This window comes from Coffea arabica, chromosome 7e, assembly GCF_036785885.1.
Source record: "Coffea arabica cultivar ET-39 chromosome 7e, Coffea Arabica ET-39 HiFi, whole genome shotgun sequence".
NCBI lineage: Eukaryota > Viridiplantae > Streptophyta > Magnoliopsida > Gentianales > Rubiaceae > Coffea > Coffea arabica.
The window spans coordinates 13,440,689-13,466,179 of NC_092323.1; the positions used below are offsets into that span (position 1 = coordinate 13,440,689).

The window sequence follows — 25,491 nt, forward strand, 5'->3', positions numbered from 1 at the left end:
AACACTTTAAGACTACTTTTGGGAAATCTTCTGCAAAAATCCTGCAACTTCTTGATCGATGTGAACTTTATTGGTTGTGCCCAAGACCAAAAACACATCATAATTCTCCACTATTATTCTTATACGTGTGCATTAACTTCAAAAATTGGTAATTTCAGCACAAGATAACAAAGGAACATTAACCAAAAAAAGCTTCACTAACATTATTATTACCAAACAAGTTTGTTGCAAACACTCAGCCCAAAATTGGCACTTTATATACAAGGCAGAGCAAATCTTTACAGCTGAAAAGTGGCTTCAACATATAGCATATTTATATTTTCTAGTATATGTACATTAATCTTCCAGCCCCAAGTTTGTGAATCAGCGGTACAAGAGCTGGACTTGAGAGAGTGTTACATAGAATTGCAAGTCAACCTGCTACAAGCGCCAAATTCCTGGTGCCTCTGTTCGCAACAGCGAGACCATCTCTTCATACTTTGAAGGGTATATAAAACCCCATAACTGCGTAAAACATGAAACAGTATTCTATCATTTGGTATTCTACTGGATGGTAATAATTCCGTAATCTTGCCCCATGGGAGAGACAGACATACCAAGTCAACTTGAGGCGGGCAACTAAGCTTAATCAATCAGATCAAATCAATGAAAGATGTTCAGACATGAATACAACAAATGTGAGCGTGAATAGGAGGGATGGGAGTACCTCAACTTCCTTCACATCAAAATCTTGGGTGTGTGCTAGACAAGAGTTTCCATAAGTTTCTGAAGCTGAACTAGATCCGGTCAATCTAGAAAACACAGATTGAACATTCAGACACAGTAAGCTAGCTGCCAGATAGAGGGGCAAACTAGAAGTGAAGCAATCACAAGTACATACGGTGAGTAGAAAACTCACAGATCGCCGTCCAAGTACAGAGCAAAATGACTGCCACCACCCAGAGCTAAATACTCAGGCGAGCACAAGGTGAAATAGCGGTTCATACCTGCTTGGCAAAGATGACATTTTAAAACAATCAACCTCAAAGGTACACAAACAAACCTGCATTAAAAAAAATGAAAAAAAAAAAAGGACCAACAAAGGAAAAGATTGATAGGAATAAATTGAACTAGATGCAGCAATCTTTCAATGATTCTATCAATATCCATAAAGCCAGGCACAAGACAACACAGCTGCAATTCGATGTTGTAGGTCTACTAAAGCTAATTGCTTTACTCAGCCATATTATAACTACCATATCATTCCAAAAAAAGAAAGATGCCCCATGTTCTCTAGTTTTATATTGTCCTTTTGACACTAGGGTAAAGACAACTTATGTAGTAAGAAGATGAAAAGTTTAACTCAAGCAGCAGTAGTTTGGCTAGAAAAATGTCAAGGGCATGCACCATTTGATCTCAGAAGCTCAAATGAAATGTCAGTCATCTGGTGCTTTTAAATTACAGATACTTCCCTTGTTAGCCTTTTCAAGTTAATCACTATTTTACCCCTACAATCTAATTTCACTTAACTCTCCATCATAGACCATCACTAAGGACAATTTGCAGAATTAGAAAAGGTTGACATCGGAATCGAGGAAAAATTTACATGAAAGGATAAGAAACCTGAATGAAAATTATCATAAGTACGAAAAACAGAGGTCTATAATATGGAAAACCTCATCAAAGACGGGAAAAATATACCCCTAAAAATATTCGGACAGAGTCAAAGCGTCCTGCCAGTGGTCATCAGCTTTTCAGTAGAAGAAGTATTATTCAACTAGATAACTAAACTCTAATTAATGCATTAATAAATCAAAACAAACAAAAAGTTACATATCTCTTCAGAAGTTTCTAAAATACGGCAGCCCAAAAAGCAATATTAATACCTGTGGGATGGAAAATTGCAGGATCACCAGATATGTTTGTGAAAACAAATGAATTATTGCTGCCCTGTTTCAAATTGAATGCTGTCTTAAAATGACATAGACAGAATAGTATTTGGTGCTAAGATACCGAACATATGAGGTCATTCATCCCACCTGATATCTTTTCTTGCTTGTAGCTCTTAAGGGTGCCTCAACTAAACCACCAAATACAGCACCCTTGCGGTCTCCCACAACCTAAATAATCAGATTGAGATTGTGAGAGAGAGAGAGAGAGACTTTAAAACTGATTATGGTGACATGTAAATGACACTCATAGTCCAACAGTTTAATAATTTGCACAAATGAGGTCCACGAATCCATTTTGCAGCTACTTGCAGTTACATGCATAGAAAATATTTTCACTAAAATAGCCCAGTTGCATTAATTTTGTGTATATGAAATCCTCAAATTTGAGCAAAAATAACTAGTATAAGAACCAGAATCAGACTCTTCTAGTACCAAATAAGGTGGAATATATGATACCTAACAAATTAATAAATCTACATTTACATACACATTTAGCATTTATATGTCGACCCATGTTCATGGTGAGGTCTGTATACAAAAAGAGTGTGCTTGTGTGTGTCTGTGTGTTTCTGCAACGAATGAAATAAAAAGAGGGGATAATAGTTTAACTAAATCCAGATTTTTCTCGAAACACTAATTTTAAAACAAAAAACAATGGATGCAAAATTACAGTGGATAGACTAAAGCCTTCAGTTAACAAACATAACATATAACACGAGTATTCTCAAAAGGTCCACCAGGTGGCAGGCCAATCAACAGCTAAGTTTAGACATCATCCATGCTTATGTGCCATGAATTGTATAAATAGTTTCAAGTATAGCACAAACAACAAGCAAAGTTCTGAGTGATAGGCCCAATTACCAGCAAACTGAGACCAGGCCAAAGCATGCTTCTTCTATATAAAGTTGAAAGTGATATCCCATGTCTCCATGTACTGCAGAAGGCAGAATACTGAAATTAAATATTCTATAATGTGAATAGCCAACAAAAAAGCCAGATATCTTCTGAAAATTCAAAAAGGTTATTTATATCGTGTAATAATATGATTATATGTTCTTGCACCTGTATAATAACAACCATTTCCTCCCCTGAACAAGAACAGGCATAGAAGCAAATAGAACGCTTCGAGTCTTTTCAGAGAGAAGCAATGAAGGTTCAGAAGTTTCTGGAAACTCGTCCAAAGGCATTGGCTCATCCAAATTTTGTGTAGACATCTCTTCATCCGCGGAAACTTTAGATTTATTTGCATTGTCGACCACCATTTGAGAGCTGCTCTTTGCTGATCCTTGACTTCGAAAGCCAGGTAATCTAGCAGAGTGGTAGATTCTGTTAAGGGTTTGTTTACCCCTAGAGAATAAACTTCTTTTTCTGCCACTATCTCTCAGTATCGGCACATCTGACGATTCAGCCAGGTCCTCCTGGTACGCATTTTCCCCAGCAGATTCGGGCCTTCGACCAGACTCTGAAGATGAAAGTAAGGAGACTAGGAATGCAGTAAAAGAAGATGTATCAGGACCATCACCAGAGTCCTCAGAATCCTCATCCTCATCTGACACGGAGTCTGCTTTACTACCTCCAGACTCAGATTTTTCTTCCTATTAAAACCAATACCAAATTTCTATAAGCTTCATTAATGTTTTATCTCTGAGAGGGCAATTAAACGTGACAATAAACTGCTCCTCTTAAGATGCTGTAGAACGTAAGAAACATTATGAAAATCTGTTAAGTTCAAACATGGAAAAGTAAATCCACCTTTATCCCATAAAAACATATTATAAACATTACAGATACATTTGAGGCTTTAGAAATAGAAAGAGGATGCCCCTGCATCTCAACTCAAAAAAGAATTATTTCATATTATCTACATCAGGCTCTCAGGATGCCTACCCTTGCATACATTAATTTGTTTATTACGTTAAATAAAGCACTACTGCAGTACTAGCCACCAGAGGCCTGGACTATTGATGCTTTTACAACCTCAGGGCTCAACATGAATACACTTCTGTCAAGTAAAATATCCACCTTTGCATTCCATGACTGCTGGGGTTCAACTTTAAAGTAGAAAAAACTCAAAAAACCACGAAAAATTTGTAATTCAACTCCTAACTTTTAGTATTTGCATGATGGACTAACATACAAAGAGAACGCCATTCTTCCATTTTCACAAAGAATGCCCCCAAGTCACCTCCGGGATTAAAGGAATATAAATGGACTAACATAAACAAAGAACACTATTTTTCCATTTTCACAAAGAATCCCCCTAGCTAGCCTCTAGCATTAAAACCTAGCAGTACCCTTCTCCTCTTTTCAAAGCCATAAAATATAGTCAGACTGCAAAAAAGTTACAGCTAAAAATGGTAAAAACGTGACTAAAACTTCACTTCAGAAACCACCAGAATCCACAGCAGAAAACAAATAGGGAATTAAAAAGAAAAGAACTTCAAAACCAACAAATAAAAATAAACCCATTACGACCATTAATTCCCACTTCACTCGGGGATAAAAAAATCCTAACTGGGCCTTCAAACAATATACAAAAACATGAAAATTTAAAACCCAAATGATCAGATTATTGATATATAATAAAAAGAAGCAGCTTTTTCTTCTTCGATGAATGGATTGGGGGAAGATTATAGCACAAAATCATACTAAAATCATGAAATAATAATAAATATTGACTTACAGGGTGAGCAGGGGTAGTGGAGTTGGGTTTGGAAGAAGGTTTGTCTGAAATGGGGTTGAGGAGAACTGTGGTAAGATCAGATACAAAGTGGGCAGCTTTACTCCTTATTCCCATCTGATTATTCTCTTCTTCTTCTTTCTTTACCTTTTTTGATCAGTCTCCAACAGATAGCTGATGCTGATGATCAAGACTTCCACTATCTCTCAACATTCCATATTTTTAATTTTTTTTTTGCCTTTTTTTGTACACTACTTTCTTTATTTATGCTGCAGCAGCTGCTTGTTCAGATGTCATGGTTTTCTCAGTCATCAACTACTATCAAGATAGCATATTCAATATACCCTCTTTCATTTTTTTTTTATTTTTATTTTTTTTACATTTTCGTATATGCCTTTTTTTAATTCACAAAAAAAAGGGTTTATTCTTTATTGCTGCTGTTTGTTGGGACTTGGGAGCGGATGAGGACGAGTATGCTTCAAGCGACCTCAAAATTTCCTTTTCTTTTATGTAGCTCTACATTGTTATTATTTATTCTTTTTGTCGCTTAACATGTAAGACTCCATGGCCCAATGGATAAGGCGCTGGTCTACGGAACCAGAGATTCTGGGTTCGATCCCCAGTGGAGTCGGTTTTTTCTTTTCGCCTTCATAAATGGGGTCAGGTAATGTTTTGTCCCAGACGTGGTCCAGTGCCATTGATCCAAAATGCAGGTTTGAAGTTGGACTTAATTGTTCTTGGACGTGGTTTTCTCCCAATTATAACAAAAGCAGATTGGGCCACTGTTGACTGATTTTGGGAAATAGAACTTGATGAAAGTAAAATATGAGTGTAATAAAATTAATGTTAATACTGTGTGTAATATTTGAATTTTAAATTTAAATTTAAATTTTTTTAACAGAAAAGATGACTGTTAACTGATTGATGAAAGTTGTTCAACACGAATTGCTTTAGAAAATCTAGTGAAAAATTTCATAGGGAATCCATAAAGTTAGATGTTTTTAACATGAAAATGAAAAGTTGATTCATTAACATTGCTTGCACCCCTAAGAGCCTAGTTTACTTCATGTATATTAATAATGGATAGCACATCTTGCAGGATATTAATAATGGATAGTGCATCACCCTTTAAATTCAAATTAATTGTCTAGAAGATTAATTAATCCATATAATTCACTTTTATCTTCAAAAGAAAAATGTCAAGACTTTGGATTAAATCTCTTTATCAGCATCGATCTCATGTGCTCAAACTTTATTATGATGCTGAAAATCAAAACACTTCATGATCTTCGATTATTAATCTTATACTGTCAATCGCTACATTTTTTACCATTGCACAAAGTTTATACATTACAAACTCTCCCACAAGTAACCATTCAAACACACACATATTTATTAGTACAAACTCCACATACATATTGTTTGATGCTTAGTGAAATTTAGGTAATTTACTTCATCTAGGGACACTTGCGCCGGCCACCATGGGTAGTCATTGAGTAGAGTAGCAAGGGCAGAAGAGTTTCTGGTTCCCAAAAGTGCCTGGAGGCACGCAGCTGCAGCGAGCACAGCAAGTCCCACAAGCCCTCTTGCAGAGCTTCTGCCTTGAAGCCAAAGCACATCTTGCAGCACAAGCTTGTCCACAATCTAGTGTTATATGCCCAAAACAACTACGACTGCCTTTTCTGTTTTTACTGGCAACTCAGAATTATTTTCTGGTTACTAGTTCTAGTTGTTTTCGTGTATCTTTCTTCATAAATTCTTGGAGGGCAAAATTCAATATGCATGGTGGATGAATTCTTGGTGAGTGTATGATTACTAATTGGTCACACAGGCACCAATATGAGACAGTGAAAAAAGTTGGAATTTTTGATGCAGCTGGCATGCCATAAATAGTGTGACTAATTGGTTACTACTGTTGATTTGTTCAGTCTCATGTAAATTTTATTGAAGCATCATGGATATAATTTCATTTGTGGACTACACTCTTCTGAAAATGTGGTTTGCAACCAATTGCCACTAAATCTTCTAGCAATTATGTTAGTTTAGGTAAAATCTGCTCTAAATCTATCCAAAAAAAATTGATGAATAAGTTGAGGTTCTAGTATCACATTCTCTATTGTCTGTAGAAAACTTTCTATCACATAACTAATGCAAACTGATGTACAACCTATAAATCATATATATCAAACAAAATTTGGCAGACATAGCTCCTCAACTTGAATAAAAGTGCAAATTTAGTATGCAAACTAGAGATTCAGGCATGAAAAAGATTGCAAATTGGCCTTTATCTTTAGGAAAATATTCTTTACGCTCCCATTGTCATTTTAATAATATAATTTTTATTTATTGAATTATATGATAAAACAAATGATGGGGTGCAAATAATAAAGAATGGAGTACAAATAACATTCTCCTATATGCATTTCGCAATAATAATTGAATCTGAGTCATGGGTCGTGGCAGATTGGAAATAAACATGCATATGGTTCATACTTATCGTTGGGGTGAGAAAACTATCAGAACTGTTGCTACTGATCTGTGTGACAAAAAAAGAAAATAACGTGTTGGCTACTAAAACTACAAGAAGAAAAAGATAAGAGTAAAAGGTGAAAAAAAATAAATAAATAAATGGTAAGTTGTACCTTAAGATCATCACGATCCGCTTCAACAAGAAGAAAAACAAGAAAAGAAAGTAAAAGTGTCAAGGGAAGCTTGGAAGTAGCCATGATTCTAAGCTTTTGCTGTCCTCCCTAGTTAAAAAGAAAGAGAAAACGATTTAGTAATTTAATTGAAAAGAAAAAGGCAGAAGACGAAAAACCATTCTTTTTTTTTTTGTCAAAGATAGACAATTAATTAGATTAGAAACACTCAGGAGTTAACGGAGAAACCGGTTCAAAAGCAATCTAAGGGGAACCCACCAAGAATCCACGTTCAGCCAAGACAAAACGAGATCCCTGTGGACCTTAAATCCAGAGTAAATACTCTACGATCTTCTGATGTGGGATGGTGACCCAACCCCCCCTCCGAGCACACCCTCACCAAATAATTGGTATTTTTTTTGTCAAAGATAGACAATTAATTAGATTAGAAACACTCAAGAGTTAACGGAGAAACTGGCCCAAAGCAATCTAAGGGAGACCCACCAAGAACTCACGTTCAGTCAAGACAGAACGAGGTCCCCGTAGACCTTAAACCTAGAGTAAATTGCTTTCGGGTATTCAAATTAGGGATGGCAATGGGGCGGGGGACCCCTCCCCCATCCCCCGTCCCGCTGCCTACAAACTCCCCCCTGCCTCCGCCCCGTCCCCCGCCTCCCACTCCCCCCGCCCCGCCCCGCTTCCCCCGCGGATGCCCCCGTGGGATTAATAAAATTTTCCCCGCTAGGTTAATAAAATTTTATTATTGTTAAATTTTAATAAATAATCAAGTACTAAAATATCAACACATCATCAAGTTATTATTCATTTTAATTTTACAATTGAAACTCATAAAAACAATCAAACAAAAGTTATTTGAATACAATCCAAAATGATGAAATAAATACAACTAAAATAGTTAAGTTTTCACTTTTGGTACAAATACAATCACTAATTCATTATTGTGTTTGTGATTTTTTTTTTGAGAAAAAAGTGTTATTCTATTAAGTGTAATTATAAATTTAGTATAAATGTTTTAGTAAATTTAGTATAACTAATTAATAAATTCTATTAGTAGACATGTCTAATTATTCGTATAATTGATAATATCAATTATATTACATACACTAATATACATTATATAATACATCTAACTAATAATATTATTATCATAAGTTTATAACTAATTAAATTACATATTATATATAATTATATATATAATTTTTTTTTTGCGGGTGGCAGGGCGGGGGTATACTCCATTTAAATAAGTAAGATTATTTACACTCCATTTTTGTTATTCACACTTCAATAATCATTTTGATCATATAATTTTTATTAATTAGACTATATGATAAAACAAATGGTAGAATTGCAAATAATAAAAAATTGAGTGCAAATAACATTTTCTTAAGAAAGAAGTGGCTCTCATGTCTTTCTAATTTAAAAAAATAGTGGCTCCGCTTATATAGGAATTTGGTTTGAAGTTTATTACTCGAAGGGTAAATAAAAAAAATATTGCCAAACTTAGTAAAAGTAAAAAAGTAAATGATAACATTTTATCATTAAACTTAGTAATCCTAAGTAAAAAGACAAAATTAAATAGAAAACAAAAAGGAAATAATGTCATGAATTTAAAAAATCAAGAATGGTACCATTCATGAAATCCAAATTATGAAATCACTAAATAAAAAACAAAGTACTACTAGCCTTTTAATGTGAATTTTTTTTTTGAAATATTCATTTTTGATAAAAAAAAATAATGATAATAACAACACCAGTTCTACCAAAAAATTTAAAAAAAGTAATATTATAGTTTAAGAGAAAGATGTAGAACATTCAACCTTAAAATACTACTTAATTTGTAATTTAACATTAGATTTGAATAAGAGTGTAAAACCCAAATAGTAATGATAACTTTTGATATCATTAATTATTTTATGTATTCTTATTGCTGTCTTCATATATAAATATGTATTTGCTATGTTAATATATATATATATATATATATATATATATACATATATAACTTGTGTTTTGACCCGTGCTATGCACGGGTTATATTTCAAATCAAAATAATATTTTATATATTTATATATTGTGTTACAAAATAATAAATATATATAGAATAAAAATTTTAAATAAGTGCATGCTTAATTATCAATATCCATATCAATAAAAAAGTCAATTTATCAATATCCAACAAAACATATTACTATGTTATACCCATATATCAAAACTTATAATACAAAAAAATAAATTATAACCAATTTATTTTCTTCCATTTTTAGAAAAAAAAAAGATCTTTCTCCTATCTTGTGCCCCTAAATTTGTTGAATGTATTTTGATTAGCATTTTTCATAAACTTTAACGTATATTTTAAAGAAAATTATCCGTACTATGTGTTTTTAGTGTTCTTAAAATTATTAAAAATCACTATCATTTCTCTCTTTTCTTATACGCCAGTTAGTCATCAGATGCCTCCTACGACTTTCATACCTTCTATCATGGTACCACCCTTTCTATTTTTTATTTTTTTTTTGTCATCTCTGTCATATCCCTGCAATCCCCTTTCTTCTTCTCTTCCTTCTCCGCCCATCATTGTAATCCATATTTCTTTTTCAACCTTTCCTGCTACTTTTTAACACCTCACCATTTTCTTTCCTCGCTCCTCCCCCTGTACCTAACATATAAATTCATATCCCTACGATCCAATATATTTAACTTTACCTATCATAATAAAAATATAAAATTGAAAATTAATTACAATGGTTGCAATTATTAGTATCTAAAAATGGAAATGAAAAACTGACAATATCTATAATATCCTCAAGTACTACAATCAATTCATATATATATATATATAAATATATATATATTTTAACATAGCAAATACATATTTATATATGAAGACAGCAATAAGAATCCATAAAATAATTAATGATATCAAAAGTTATCATTAGTGTTTGGGTTTTACACTCTTATTATATATGTATATATATATATATATATATATATATATATATATATATATATATATATATATATATATATATATATATATATATATATATATATATATATTAACATAGCAAATACATATTTATATATGAAGACAGCAATAAGAATACATAAAATAATTAATGATATCAAAAGTTATCATTAATATTTGGGTTTTACACTCTTATTCAAATCTAATGTTAAATTACAAATTAAGTAGTATTTTAAGGTTGAATGTTCTACATCTTTCTCTTAAACTATAATATTACTTTTTTAAAATTTTTTGGTAGAACTGGTGTTGTTATTATCATTATTTTTTATCAAAAATGAATATTTCAAAAAAAAATTTCACATTAAAAGGCTAGTAGTACTTTGTTTTTTATTTAGTGATTTCATAATTTGGATTTCGTGAATGGTACCATTCTTGATTTTTTAAATTCATGACATTATTTCCTTTTTGTTTTCTATTTAATTTTGTCTTTTTACTTAGGATTACTAAGTTTAATGATAAAATGTTATCATTTACTTTTTTACTTTTACTAAGTTTGGCAATATTTTTTTTTATTTACCCTTTGAGTAATAAACTTCAAACCAAATTCCTATATAAGCGGAGCCACTATTTTTTAAAATTAGAAAGACATGAGAGCCACTTCTTTCTTAAGAAAATGTTATTTGCACTCAATTTTTTATTATTTGCAATTCTACCATTTGTTTTATCATATAGTCTAATTAATAAAAATTATATGATCAAAATGATTATTGAAGTGTGAATAACAAAAATGGAGTGTAAATAATCTTACTTATTTAAATTAATAAGAAAGCATGAATGGATGTTATATTTGTTATCTTTTCTTATGGTCTTATAGAAGTTTTAATTATTGTAGAATCATAAATAACGCAAGACAATCGGAAACGTGATGGGTTGAAGTTCAAATAGGATAACGCTAGTATTTTGACCCGTGCTGTGCACGGGGTTATATTTCAAATAAAAATAATATTTTATATATTTATATATTGTGGTACAAAATAATAAATATATATATAGACTAAAAATTTTAAAGAATATACTTAATATCTTGAAAAAAATTTAATATATAATGATTTACATGATAAAAGAATTGTTAACGCATTTAAGGAGAGGGTTAAGTTGGGTGGTAAGGTGAGAAGAGTTTTCTAAAAAAAAAGTTAATTTATCAATATCCGACAAAACATATTATGTTATACTCATATATCAAAACTTATAATATAATAAAATAAATTATAACCAATTTATTTTCTTCCATTTTTAGAAAAAATATATTTCTCCTATCTTGTGCCCCTAAAATTGTTGACTGCATTTAGATTAGCATTTTTCATAAATTTTAATGTATATTTTTAAACAAATTCTCCATAATATGTGTTTTTAGCGTTCTCAAAATTATTAAAAATCACCATCATTTTTCTCTTCTCTTATACGCCAGCTAGTCATCAGATGTCTCCTACGACTTTCATATATTCTATCATGTTACCACCCTCTCTATTATTATTATTATTTTTTGTCATCTTTGTCATATCCCTAGTTCCCTACAATCCCTTTTCTTCTTCTCTCCCTTCTCTGCCCATCCTTGTAACCCATATTTCTTCTTCAACTTTTCATGCTACTTTTCAACATCTCACCATTTTCTTCCCTCGCTCCTCCCTCTATACCTAACCGCTAAATTCATATTCCTGCGACCCAATATATTTAACTTTACCTATTATAATGAAAATATAAAATTGAAAATCAATTACAATGGTTGCAATTATTAGTGTCTAAAAATGGAAATGAAAAACTGATAATATCTATAATATCCTAAAGTACTACAATCAATATATATATATATATATATATATTAACATAGCAAATTCATATTTACATATGAAGAAAGCAATAAGAATACATAAAATAATTAATGATACCAAAAGTTATCCTTAGTGTTTGGGTTTTGCACTTTTATTCAAATCTATTGTCAAATTTGGGCCAGATATATACAAATTAAGTAGTATTTTAGAGTTGAATGTTCTATATCTTTTTCTTAAAATAAAATATTACTTTTTTAAAAAAAATTTTGGTAGAATTGGTGTTGTTATTATCATTATTTTTTTATCAAAAATGAATATTTAAAAAAAATTTCACGTTAAAAGGCTAGTGGTACTTTGTTTTTTATTTAGTGATTTCATAATTTAGATTTCATGAATGGTACCACTCTTGATTTTTTAAATCCACGACATTATTTCCTATTTGTTTTCTATTTAATTTTGCCCTTTTACTCAGGAATGCTAAGTTTAAAGATAAAAGATTATCATTTACTTTTTTACTTTTACTAAGTTTGGCAATATTTTCTTTTTATTTACCCTCCCACTAATAAACTTCAAACCAAATTCCTATATAAGCGGAGCTACTACTTTTTTAAATTAGAAAGGCACGGGAGCCACTTCTTACTTAAGAAAATGTTATTTGCACTCAATTTTTTATTATTTGCAATTCCATCATTTGTTTTATCATATAGTCTAATTATTGAAACTTATATGATCAAAATGATTATTGGAGTGTGAATAACAAAAATGGAGTGTAAATAATCTTACTTCTTTAAATTAATAAGAAAGCATGAATGGATGTTATATTTGTTATCTTTTCTTATGGTCTTATGGAAGTTTTAATTGTTGTAAAATTATAAATAAAACAAGGTAATCGGAAACGTGATGGGTTGAAGTTCAACACCCCCTTAACTTTATATTTAGCTGCACTTTACCCTTCAACTTTACATTTAGTTGCACATTTGTGATTTTTTTGAAACGTGATTGTAATTTGCAAAGCTCATTTGTAGGGGTGGTTATAGGGTTAGTTTGGGGATAAATATTTTTTAATTATAAAAATTTAACATTGTATTAAAATAGCATATGAATAAGCATTTGTCTTTAATTAAGGAGTAAAAAGGATTTAAAGTATAAATAACAAAGTATAAACAGTTTATGAAATAGATAGTGGAAATGTTTTAAATTTTAAATTTGATTGGTGATAGGGTTAGTTACAACCCACTACTTTTTATGTATTAAAATAAATACAAAAATTTAGAAAAAAGAATGAGAAGTTTAGAAGCCATTGAGAGGATCTCTGATAAAAAACCCCTTTCTCAATACATATAGATATAGATAATTAATGATATCAAAAGTTATCCTTAGTGTTTGGGTTTTGCACTTTATTCAAATCTATTGTCAAATTTGGGCCAGATATATGCAAATTAAGTAGTATTTTAGAGTTGAATGTTCTATATCTTTCTCTTAAAATAAAATATTACTTTTTTAAAAAATTTTTTGGTAGAATTGGTGTTGTTATTATCATTATTTTTTTTATCAAAAATGAATATTTAAAAAAAAAATTCACGTTAAAAGGCTAGTGGTACTTTGTTTTTTATTTAGTGATTTCATAATTTAGATTTCATGAATGGTACCATTCTTAATTTTTTAAATCCACGACACTATTTCCTTTTTGTTTTCTATTTAATTTTGCCCTTTTACTTAGGAATGCTAAGTTTAAAGATAAAAGATTATCATTTACTTTTTTACTTTTACTAAGTTTGGCAATATTTTCTTTTTATTTACCCTCCCACTAATAAACTTCAAACCAAATTCCTATATAAGCGGAGCTACTACTTTTTTAAATTAGAAAGGCACGGGTGCCACTTCTTACTTAAGAAAATATTATTTGCACTCAATTTTTTATTATTTGCAATTCCACCATTTGTTTTATCATATAGTCTAATTATTGAAACTTATATGATCAAAATGATTATTGGAGTGTGAATAACAAAAATGGAGTGTAAATAATCTTACTTATTTAAATTAATAAGAAAGCATGAATGGATGTTATATTTGTTATCTTTTCTTGTGGTCTTATGGAAGTTTTAATTGTTGTAAAATTATAAATAACACAAGGCAATCGGAAATGTGATGGGTTGAAGTTCAACACCCCCTTAACTTTATATTTAGCTGCACTTTACCCTTCAACTTTACATTTAGTTGAACTTTACATTTAGTTGCACATTTGTGATTTTTTTGAAACGTGATTGTAATTTGTAAAGCTCATTTGTAGGGGTGGTTATAGGGTTAGTTTGGGGATAAATATTTTTTAATTATAAAAATGTAACATTGTATTAAAATAGCATACGAATAAGCATTTGTCTTTAATTAAGGAGTAAAAAGGATTTAAAGTATAAATAACAAAGTATAAACAGTTTATGAAATAGATAGTGGAAATGTTTTAAATTTTAAATTTGATTGGTGATAGAGTTAGTTATAACCCACTATTTTTTATGTATTAAAATAAATATAAAAATCTAGAAAAAAGAATGAGAAGTTTAGACGTCATTGAGAGGGTCTCTGATAAAAAACCCCTTCCTCAATACATATAGATATAGATAAGAGTGTAAAACCCAAACACTAATGATAACTTTTGATATCATTAATTATTTTATGGATTCTTATTGCTATCTTCATTTATAAATATGTATTTTCTATGTTAAAATATATATATATTTATATATATATATGAATTGATTGTAGTACTTGAGGATATTATAGATATTGTCAGTTTTTCATTTCCATTTTTAGATACTAATAATTGCAACCATTGTAATTAATTTTCAATTTTATATTTTTATTATGATAGGTAAAGTTAAATATATTGGATCGTAGGAATATGAATTTATATGTTAGGTACAGGGGGAGGAGCGAGGGAAGAAAATGGTGAGGTGTTAAAAAGTAGCAGGAAAGGTTGAAAAAGAAATATGGATTACAATGATGGGCGGAGAAGGAAGAGAAGAAGAAAGGGGATTGCAGGGATATGACAGAGATGACAAAAAAAAATAAAAATAGAAAGGGTGGTACCATGATAGAAGGTATGAAAGTCGTAGGAGGCATCTGATGACTAACTGGCGTATAAGAATAGAGAGAAATGATAGTGATTTTTAATAATTTTAAGAACACTAAAAACACATAGTACGGATAATTTTCTTTAAAATATACGTTAAAGTTTATGAAAAATGCTAATCAAAATACATTCAACAAATTTAGGGGCACAAGATAGGAGAAAGATCTTTTTTTTTTCTAAAAATGGAAGAAAATAAATTGGTTATAATTTTTTTTTTGTATTATAAGTTTTGATATATGGGTATAACATAGTAATATGTTTTGTTGGATATTGATAAATTGACTTTTTTATTGATATGGATATTGATAATTAAGCATGCACTTATTTAAAATTTTTATTCTATATATATTTATTATTTTGTAACACAATATATAAATATATAAAATATTATTTTGATTTGAAATGTAACCTGTGCATAGCACGGGTCAAAACACTAGTATATATGTATGTATGTATTCAAAGCCTATTTTCACTCTTTTTTGTTGGCTAGTTTAACTATAAGTACTAATAAGGGATCTATATCTATATCTATATAAATTTGAGAAGGGATTTTTAGCAACAAACCTCCACGCACCTTCCCACCCTCAATTCTATTTTTCTAGCATTTTAAATTTAATTTATTTCATAAAATACAACATGTCCATATGTGAAACACACTATCATGTTTCCATCAAATAAGAATTCTACTCCAACTAACATTCCTCCCTTCACATACCTTCATACTCCAATTAATACTCCTCTAATTAACAATTCCACTCCGATTAAATTTCCTCCAACCCAATAATAAAAGATAACAACATAATCGTGGACAACCATGTCAATCTGATTTTTGAAAATAGTGTATATCCATTGCAATGACGTAGTCGACACTATTGTCAAGTGATTATTTTCATATATCTTTAATTTTAATTATATTTTTTATTTTATATCACAATTTCCTCTTATCAAATACAATGTTAACATACAAGTTAGAGATCCCGGTGGTAACCTATACCTCGCTCTTCAAGACAGGCATGCATGATTCATATTTCGTTATAATTCTTCTTATCTTAGAGATTTAAAAGGGAAGGTATAAATTATTTATACGTATATATTTTTATACAATATTATTTACAAACTTTCTAAAACAAATGATAATTCTAAATTCCGTATGCTCTTAATTGTTAGGAAAATGGAGGTACATTGTTTGACCAACACATTATTCATGTAAAAATCGTGCATTCTCATTTATAGTACGAGATTCACAAAATTCAACAGAATTAATTAAACCCCCAATACTGGCATTCGTACTCAGAATTGATTAGTGCGAAGAATGTTCCTACCTTCATGAAAGATTATCAAATCAAAGGCAAGATATTTGTAAGTATTTCATTTACTTATCGAATTAAATATTCAGTTACATTTAATTGAACCCTTATGTTGCTCAATTTATGATATAGATTTCTACTTCTTTTTTTTTTCAGGATCCAACTTCCATCAATGTGGTAGTTTAAAAATAATGAGAATGTTTTTATCATATATTGAACTATTGCTACAAAATCTCATTTTTTAACTATACTTTTGTGTACCCTAAATTATACGAACAATTACATACATTTATTACTCTTTTCAAATTCCTCCCTGGGTTATAATTTTTTTCCAAAAAAATGATCTACTGTGAGGTGTTTAGACTAGTTAGTTTAAATTGTAAGCATTAGGGCAAGGACTTTGAGACTGAAGAAACACTTCCTTTAATTGATGATGTGTTGTAACTGAAGAAAAATGTATAATGTATTTTGATATACTAAAAAATTTGAAACCCGTTTGAATTGCTATTTTTTTAAGTTTTTATAGAAAAATATATTGTAATAATTTGATATATATGAAGTAAAAATAATAACATGCATTCATCAACTTCATATCAACCTGACCCGTGCATATGTCCGCATGACTTTATGTTCTTTGTTTTTTTCATTTTTATCTAATTTTCAAAAGTTATCTAAACAAAAGTTTCGGTTTGGTTCCCAATTTAAATTCAAAAAACCATCTCCAAATATTTTTTCAGTCAAAAATTGGACTCCATTCCACTGGGATTCTACCACCAGTAAATCTAAAATGAAACAAAATAAAAAATCATGATTACTCATATAACCCCCAAAAACCATACATATTCCACGGAAGAGCATGTGATTATGTGAATAACAATTGCAACCCAGAGTCCTACGAATGAATACTCACTGGGGCATTGCATGGAGTACTTGGCTCTAAATATTTTGTTTTATATCTACAGCTTATATTATATCCACGCCATACTTTGTTGCGCTGCTGGTACTCCACGTCATCCAATCCATCCCTATGACTTTTGCCCTTTTTTTTCATTATCCTTAAACTGGCAATTAAAACACCAAAAACGTTACTCACGTCTTCTCACCTTGGATTCATCGTTTTGTCCGTTTTCCAATTTCCTCGTCACACTTGGCATCCTTCCCCGCACTCTTTCTCTTGCTTTGTTACACCAACTGGACCACTGTACTTACTTGTCCCGTCAATCAATTCATCCTCCATCCCCAGTCTCTTGTTACAGAAACACACACTACACACAATAACAGACACACAAAAGAACCTGAATGGCTACATTGCGAGTTCCTGCATCTGTACCTCCTGCAGATGAGGATTGTGAGCAGCTTAGGAAAGCTTTTGCAGGTCCCTTTAATTTCTTTCTTTCATTGCTGATCAAATCTGTTATCTTTGATTATCTGTAATTCTTATGGTAGTGTGTAGACGATCTGTTAATTTTAGATGTACTATGCGAATTTTGGCAGTGGCCATTTTAGTATGATGATTTCAAAGAATGTTTTTCTGGACTGGCTTCAATTTTGAAGTTTTGAACATGATCCTAGTAAGGTTTTTAAAGATCTAAGTTTTTTGGGACTTTTGATCATCTCTCGATATGATTAATGATCAGTGTGTTTTGCTTTCGGTAGTGATATAAGCGTGGTTTTATCCTATTCAATTTAAATAGTGTGATCTGTTGGATTACATGGTTCAGGGACTCGGCAAAGTCTGGGTTGACTCAACACCGGAACGGAATTCTCCGATGAGATACCCGGACGAGTTGACGCCGAAATAATAAATTGCCGAGACTTCGGTCGAGACGGATAGAAACAGCCGAGTCGCCTGAGTCATCCGACAACTCGAATTTTTATTATTTTTGCTAATTTCGTAGTTAGCCAATGTCCTCCTATATTGGAACCGTGTTGTTCCAATTTGTGCTGTTACTATCTTCTTTCTACTAGTTGTTTCTCTGTTGTTTGTGTGTAACAAAATGTACTACTATTACCTATTCTTGAAGTTCTTTAGGAAACTAATGCACTAAGAGGCCTTTTGCCCAACTTGAAGGAAATTTTGATAGAAATGGAGATGATTGTAAATATCATACCTCTTGCTTTGTATTTGACAAAAATCAGACATGAGGTGTTTGAATATATTACAGGATGGGGAACAAACGAGGACCTAATTATCCAGATCCTGGCTCACCGAAATGCAGCACAGCGTAAGTTGATTCGGGAAGTATATGCTGCAACTTATGGAGACGATCTTCTGAAAGATTTGGATGCTGAACTTTCTAGTGACTTTCAGGTGACCTTCAGACTCTTATGCTTCGTTTGAAACCATGTGAAAACATGTGTCGTTCATTTCCCAACACAGGGCTTTATGATTTATTATCTCGCTTGGTACTTCAGTTTTGTGTGTTTCTATTATCACCGTCTTTCCTCCTCTTTTTCCTTGTTTTCTTTGATTTGTTATCATCTAAAATAGTTTGAATTGCAAATGTTATGCCCTGGCTGATAAGACTGACATTGTAGGCTCTCCATTAGCATTTAAGGACACTTACGTGCATGTTCAAAACAGCGTGCAGTACTGCTATGGACACTTGATCCAGCTGAGCGTGATGCGCTCTTGGCTTATGAAGCTACAAAGAGGTTGACTGCTAGTAATTGGGTTATCATGGAAATTGCTTGTACCAGATCTTCACAAGATCTCTTCAAGGCGAGGCAGGCCTATCATGCTCGTTACAAGAGATCCATTGAGGAAGATGTTGCATATCATACAGCTGGGGACTTCCGTAAGGTATTACAGGATGCTTTCCATTTACTTCAGTTGTGTGATCATATGAATTTGATTCAACAACCTTTCCCAGTTGGTGAAACTACAAGTTTTTGAAGCATGGATCAAGCTTCTTACAATGTATAACACCATCCCGTGTAGTGATTATGATAATTTCGAATCCATTAACTTTTCCAATGTATTTCTACTATAAATCATTTCACTCTATTGTCTCCAATGAATTATTTACTCATGGTAAGTAATCTAGCACTATACAAAATGCATGGTAGTTCATTACACTTTCTGCAAAATGCACCATCCTTTTCTATTGTGCCGACGAATTAGAAACATTCTCTCAGCTGTTTGCTTTGTATTAACTAACTTCAAAAACAGCTTTTGGTCCCCCTAGTGACTGCATTCAGATATGAAGGAGATGACGTCAACATGACTTTAGCAAAATCAGAAGCTAAGCTACTTCACGAGAAGATATCTGAAAAGGCTTACAATAATGAGGAGATTATCAGGATTTTGACTACAAGGAGCAAGGCACAGCTCAATGCAACTCTCAACCAGTATAACAATGAGTTTGGGAATGCTATCAACAAGGTATGTTGCAGTTCACAACTTATGTTCCAAAAACAAGAGTGCAAGTTATTCTGCAAACATGGAGTTTGCTGATGTGTCTGAATACTTTAGCTGAAATGTGCTATTAAAATATACAGTGGACCTGTTTTATGCAAATTATTGTATTGATGTCTATGCCTCTTTATTCATAGACTCAAAGTTAATTCTGCAAACACTGGGTCTGCTGATTCGTCTGAATAATTTGGCTGAAATTTGCTGCTATAAGACGCATACCTTAGTGGAACTTTATTGATCTTCTGCGCAAATTAATGTCTTGATATCTATGCCTCTTTATCCATACAAGTCTGATAGTACTCATAGGACTCTATTCGACACTTATGGCATTTGCCATATATATTCAGTAATTGTCTTGTTCGTGCAGAATCTGAAAGATGATCCTAAAGATGAGTACCTCAAATTACTTAGAGCGACAATAAAGTGCCTGACGAGTCCCGAGAGATACTTTGAGAAGGTTCTTAGATTGGCTATCAACAGAGTGGGTACTGATGAATGGGCTCTCACTCGTGTTGTGACTACTCGAGCTGAGGTTGACTTGCAGCATGTCAAAGAAGAGTATCATAAAAGGAACAGTGTCCCCCTGGACCGTGCAATTGCTGGAGACACTTCTGGAGACTATGAGAAAATGCTTCTGGCTTTAACAGGGCATGGAGATCTTTGAGTAGCTCCTTGTTCTGCACTTTAAGAGCTTTTTATGTACGAAATACAGTCAGTAATAAGTGTTTAAAGTTCCATGACTTTGAAACATGAACTTCTGCTGGTTTGGTCAGTTAATGGCCAGAGAAACTGTGTGCTGTTATCTATGATTGGTTCAGAGTGTCCTTCAGAATTCTCTCTCTGGCTTGCACTTTCTGGTTAAAAGTCAAGCAACATTTATTACGCATTACCTTAAAAAACTTGTTTGTAGGTAATAACCTCAATTAATTGATGGGATTGACAAGGCCAGTTAATATTTGAGCTAGAAATGATTCCTCCTTACTGATCATTCATGAAAATGTACTGATCATGCAGAACTTAGTACTGAGGTCTGCAATCAGGTTAAGGCCAACCAAATTGAAGCAAATGTACTACCGTATGTGAAAACTTATACTACCATGCTGTGTAGGCTTCATTTACTGATGCAGCAAATGGGAGGCAAAACAGGATGAGATTTTCCCCAGGACTTTAGAGAAAGAGACCTGTGAAACTCCTTCACCTGCTTGAATCAACCATGATCAGCTTGATTTTCTCATAGGTTGTTTCTCTCTCCATTCGAGAGCTCATTCGGCTCAATCCGCAAAATGGACCTCAAAGGCAAGTATGATACACTCTGTCACTAGGATGATATACTTGTATTTCTCAAAACGCAAGTATGATATACTTGTTACTGGTGGAGTTTGAAGACACTGAACGAATGGGTTTTCTATGATTTTATTACCCAAACTTGATTGCTAAACCAGCCTGGGAATATATGGTCAGATTTCCGATTTGTGAATATTCTGAGACTAGCATAAATACAATTAATATACGCACCATTTGCATCAACTTTGCACCGTCATTCACGACACAAACAGAAGTGACAATCTTTTTTAAGCCCACTCAGATTGGCAATTGGCAAAGCTGGCATGTTGACACCAAAAAAAAAAATTCTCCGTACTAGTGAGCAAATAGTGACAAATCAGAGGAGGGAAATAATAAGTTCGAACTTATAATGGTTTAGCTTGCCCATGGTTAACTCTCAGATAAATTTTGAAGGTTCTGAAAACGAAAGATCCTGAAATTGTTCTTATCTCATAATCCATACATTCAAAACCTATAAACTAGATTCCTAATTACTCACGAACCACAGATGTTCCTCCACAAAGTACAGGACACAAATTGTGGAGGAACATAGAGAGAGCTATTGGTCCTAGTTATTAAAACTTCCAGTTGCATGCAAATAGTTAGACCAAGGCAATGCTGCTCTCACCACCAGGGGGTTTGCGCACTCCACCCAAGAAGTCTCTAGCTTCAACCTTGCCATCAGCAAAAATATTGTTGCCACTCATTTCTTTCAGCTTCGCTGTGCTCAGATGCTTTTCAGCAGAGCCTGGAGGAACATCTCCTTTGAAAATGTCATTGCCAGTCAACTCTGCAAATTTGTGGTCATGTAGTTTCTTTGAAGTCTTGACAACTGGTTCTTCACCAAACAAGATGTTACTTTGACCGCCAGCAGGCTACAAAAGTTCAAACAAGACCATAAAAATTCCAGCATTTTGGACAACCAGTCCGAAAAGAATAGACTTTAGGTAATAGGTTGCAAAGAAACTGTCAAAAAAATTTCCCTAAATATAACAGATCCAAAAGCTGATATAGACATCATAATGACAATACAAATGCAAAATGCTATCCTAAAACATTCAACACAGAGAGAGAGAGAGAGAGAGAGAGAGAGAGAGAGTGAATGTGTGTGTGTGTGGCTGTTTGTTTGTACATGTGCATTATCAGCAGGCCATACGGGGTACAAGAACGAGAGATAAAGAGGAGAAAATGGAAGTTAATCTAACAGATGAGTCCCACGAGTTAACTTACATTAGAAACCTTGACTGATGTTCGTAGATTTCGCGGTGCAGGTTCTCCCATGTCCTTGCTTTCTTTTGCTTCCATAGAGCGCACAGCAGCCAATGATCTGGAAGGAGCTTCAGAAGGAGGGCCAAAGATATCATTACCGCTTAGTTCCTTGTTCTTCGCATCAGACAGCTGCTTCTTCATCTTACTATCAGCTTCGCTTTCCAGTGTTCCACTTAACTCCCGCTGCTTTGCAACCTCAGTAAGAGTTGTCGGCTTCTTTGGAGAAATCCTTTCTTCAGTACCAAAGGAGATCTGGCTGATTCCATTTGCAGCTTGCTAACAACAATCAAGAGCAATTGCATTCGCAGTCAAAAGACCTGTTATGGGCATCATGGTTTATAGAAGAATATGGCTGTATGGGCTTCATTCAGCCAATGGAAGGGATTCAGGCATGCTGAGAATACAGAGTTACTACAATTACATCTACAGATACCTGAACCATACGTACAGATGTCCTATTATTAGAAGAGACATGACCATTTCCAGATTCTGATGCACCATCTTCACTCTCTCCAGAAAATATTTTGCTTCCAGTAATCTCCTTCAACTTATATCCTGAGCATGGTTTCCTGAACACACGAACAAACCGCAGCAAATAAGAGCTCAAATGCTAAGAATCAAGGTTCCAAATTGCACTATGCAACGATGCTAAATCAATCATGAGCGTCTGGCACATTTTAACAATTTACTTTTGAATATACTACATTTTAGTATGCAAAAGATGAAAATGCTTGGAAAGAAATGGACCAGATGATGTTTCCACAAGCCTAATGACATGCTCAAATTGTCTGTTCTAAACTGACTGCCATAAAATTAAACGAACTTTCACCTTTAGAAACTCAAGCTTTACAAACATCTTGACAAGAAGACTTTGACCTTTCATGTTTCTACATGGCAACAGAACCTAATGACATGCAGTTTTTAAGAGTTCGAGCGGCTCATATAGCACCTTGGAAAGACTTATACACAAAAAGGAAAAAAAGCAGGGATTATGGTGATTGGTTAGCATTGATATATAGTGACATCACATTGACCAGTAAAGGCAACTTATTACGTATGTCACTTGGATATACATCAGCAACAAAAGCCAAGACCTATGCTTATATTGACATGCAAAAATATTACCTTTGCAGAAACAATTACCTAAACATCTTATCTTGCTATTGCAAAGCATGATTCTTGACGGGTGTTAAAGAGTCTAGCCATACACACATGCACACGCAAGTAAAACACAAGCATCTCCCTGATTGCTACAATGCAACATTCAGATAGACATAGGATACTAGCAATCAAGAACATTCAGCCAGGTTAGCTTTTGGTCAAAACTTGGCATTCCAATTATAAGTATCATTTTTTAAATCGAAGAACCACATATTCCAGAACCACTTGCCATTGACCTCTTGAATGGGAAATGTTATTTGCACTCTATTTTTTGTTATGTGCACCCACCATTTATTTTATCATATAGTCTAATAAATGAAAACTATATGATTAAAATGATATTGGAAGTGTGATTAACAAAAGTGGGAGTGCAAATAACATTTTCCAAAATTGTACTCCAGTTGTTAATCAAATAATCAAAAAGCCAACAAAAGTTACCCCCATACGTATAGCTGTATTTAAGCAAAATATCTTCCAAAGTACGAAGTAAGCTACATTAATTCCAGTTAAAGAAAAAGTCACAGGTTATATCAAAGTGAAAAAGTAAATTAGGTAGTAAGATTCAGAAAACATGTAAGTTCAACCAAATATGTAATATTTTCTGTTTATATTCTACTCATAAACCAATATTACCCAAAATATTTCCCAAAAAAGGAAAGCCATCGGAGAAAAAAATAAATCTTTAAAATAGATGCATAATACAAATAATTTCACTGCTGAAACAGTAATTATCTACTAAATAAACATAAAAACTGAAGCATGGACTCACAGATCCATTATACTATCATCCAACTTCTAGTAAATTAATACAGGAAAAATGCAAATAAGAAAAACCCAAAAAAAGAAATAGGGGTCTAGATTCTTGACAATGCAAGTAAAGTTTCAAACTTGACATCTTAATTTGCATCTCAGTGCAACTTCTCCTGAATTATACAAGCAAAAACAAAAAAAAGAAAAAGAAAAAAGATATGCATCTGATTACAATAACCTTCTGTTGAGACTTTCAGCTTCCTCATCAGTGATCTGTCCTCCAAACACCACCTTACCAATCCCATCTGCTGGCTACAATAATTTCAACCAGAAAAAAAGAAAAAGAAAAACATTAAAAAGAGTACAATTCTAAATCTCCGGCTACAATGCAGTGCATTTTAAAGTTGCTAGTTAAACAAGAAGGTGTACCTGCTGGGGACGAGTGGCAGAGCGGGAGACATTGGCAGAGGCGGAGGTGGAGGAGTCGGACGGAGGCGCCTCCGACCATGTCAGCAAGTCGGCCGTGGAAGTATGGGGCTTCCGGGCAGGCGTTACTCTCTCCATTTCTTTTCTTTTTTTTTTTAATCCCTTTCGTCTCTCTCCTTTTTCTGTGCTTTTTGTTTTGAACTGAAAGTCTGAAAGGTTTAGTTGAAAATATCCGGAGAGCTGTTGTAGACTGTATAGACAGTAGACACCACAAAGAAAGAATATCTGAATCTATCGTTATCAGTCTTAAAATCTTACTTAACACGTGTACTTATTAGGTCCCACCATTTAAGATTCTTCATTTTCATTTTCTTCGTTTTATTTATGAATCGATAACATTGGCAAATAGTTATTGGGCATTATTTTTTCAATTTTATTTGCTTACATCATTATTACGATTTTCAATACACCTTTTTATCTTTCCAATTACCTTTTTATCTCACATACATCACATCACAAAAAGTATTACAGTAGAAATATTCCAAATAACTTACAATCCAAACAAACCCCATGGTTTGGGAAGTTCATTTTCTGCGAAGAGTTCACTTAAACTATGTGGCTTTAAAAATATTATAGATATGTCTT

At 32.6% G+C, this 25,491-nt stretch overlaps 4 protein-coding genes and 1 non-coding gene across 7 annotated transcripts; 2 read left to right on the top strand and 3 right to left on the bottom strand.

Annotated features, from left to right (window-relative positions):
• Window positions 1–178: 178 nt before the first annotated feature.
• Window positions 179–5,001, bottom strand: LOC113702381 (uncharacterized). Of its 2 annotated transcripts, XM_027223566.2 has the most exons (8): window positions 4,615–5,001; window positions 2,994–3,526; window positions 2,793–2,865; window positions 2,019–2,099; window positions 1,866–1,929; window positions 899–986; window positions 707–791; window positions 179–504 (listed from the first exon to the last, which is right to left on the bottom strand). In XM_027223566.2, exons 1-8 carry the CDS (start codon window positions 4,726–4,728, stop codon window positions 421–423), a joined length of 1,122 nt encoding a protein of 373 aa, XP_027079367.2. In that variant the 5' UTR covers window positions 4,729–5,001; the 3' UTR covers window positions 179–420. The 2 variants fall into 2 exon arrangements, with proteins under 2 accessions (XP_027079367.2, XP_027079368.2); XM_027223567.2 differs by lacking the exon at window positions 179–504 and having other exon boundaries at window positions 712–791; window positions 881–986; window positions 4,615–4,861.
• Window positions 5,002–5,169: 168 nt separating this feature from the next.
• TRNAR-ACG (transfer RNA arginine (anticodon ACG)) lies at window positions 5,170–5,242 on the top strand. The gene has a single exon. It is a non-coding gene; the product is annotated as a tRNA-Arg (tRNA).
• An 858-nt stretch (window positions 5,243–6,100) lies between these two features.
• Window positions 6,101–7,337, bottom strand: LOC140011233 (snakin-2-like). Its single transcript, XM_072059998.1, has 3 exons — window positions 7,254–7,337; window positions 7,105–7,147; window positions 6,101–6,255 (listed from the first exon to the last, which is right to left on the bottom strand). The coding sequence occupies exons 1-3, from the start codon at window positions 7,335–7,337 to the stop codon at window positions 6,101–6,103; spliced, it is 282 nt and encodes a 93-aa protein (XP_071916099.1).
• Window positions 7,338–17,600: 10,263 nt separating this feature from the next.
• Window positions 17,601–20,749, top strand: LOC113702435 (annexin D2). The gene is made up of 5 exons (XM_027223649.2): window positions 17,601–17,874; window positions 18,665–18,810; window positions 19,084–19,302; window positions 19,672–19,884; window positions 20,285–20,749. The coding sequence occupies exons 1-5, from the start codon at window positions 17,799–17,801 to the stop codon at window positions 20,579–20,581; spliced, it is 951 nt and encodes a 316-aa protein (XP_027079450.1). The 5' UTR covers window positions 17,601–17,798; the 3' UTR covers window positions 20,582–20,749.
• An 834-nt stretch (window positions 20,750–21,583) lies between these two features.
• Window positions 21,584–25,082, bottom strand: LOC113701054 (uncharacterized). Of its 2 annotated transcripts, none has more exons than XM_027221513.2 (5): window positions 24,850–25,082; window positions 24,659–24,732; window positions 22,958–23,078; window positions 22,471–22,785; window positions 21,584–22,115 (listed from the first exon to the last, which is right to left on the bottom strand). In XM_027221513.2, the coding sequence occupies exons 1-5, from the start codon at window positions 24,982–24,984 to the stop codon at window positions 21,843–21,845; spliced, it is 918 nt and encodes a 305-aa protein (XP_027077314.1). In that variant the 5' UTR covers window positions 24,985–25,082; the 3' UTR covers window positions 21,584–21,842. The 2 variants fall into 2 exon arrangements, with proteins under 2 accessions (XP_027077314.1, XP_027077313.1); XM_027221512.2 differs by having other exon boundaries at window positions 22,943–23,078; window positions 24,850–25,080.
• Between the last annotated feature and the right edge of the window lie 409 nt (window positions 25,083–25,491).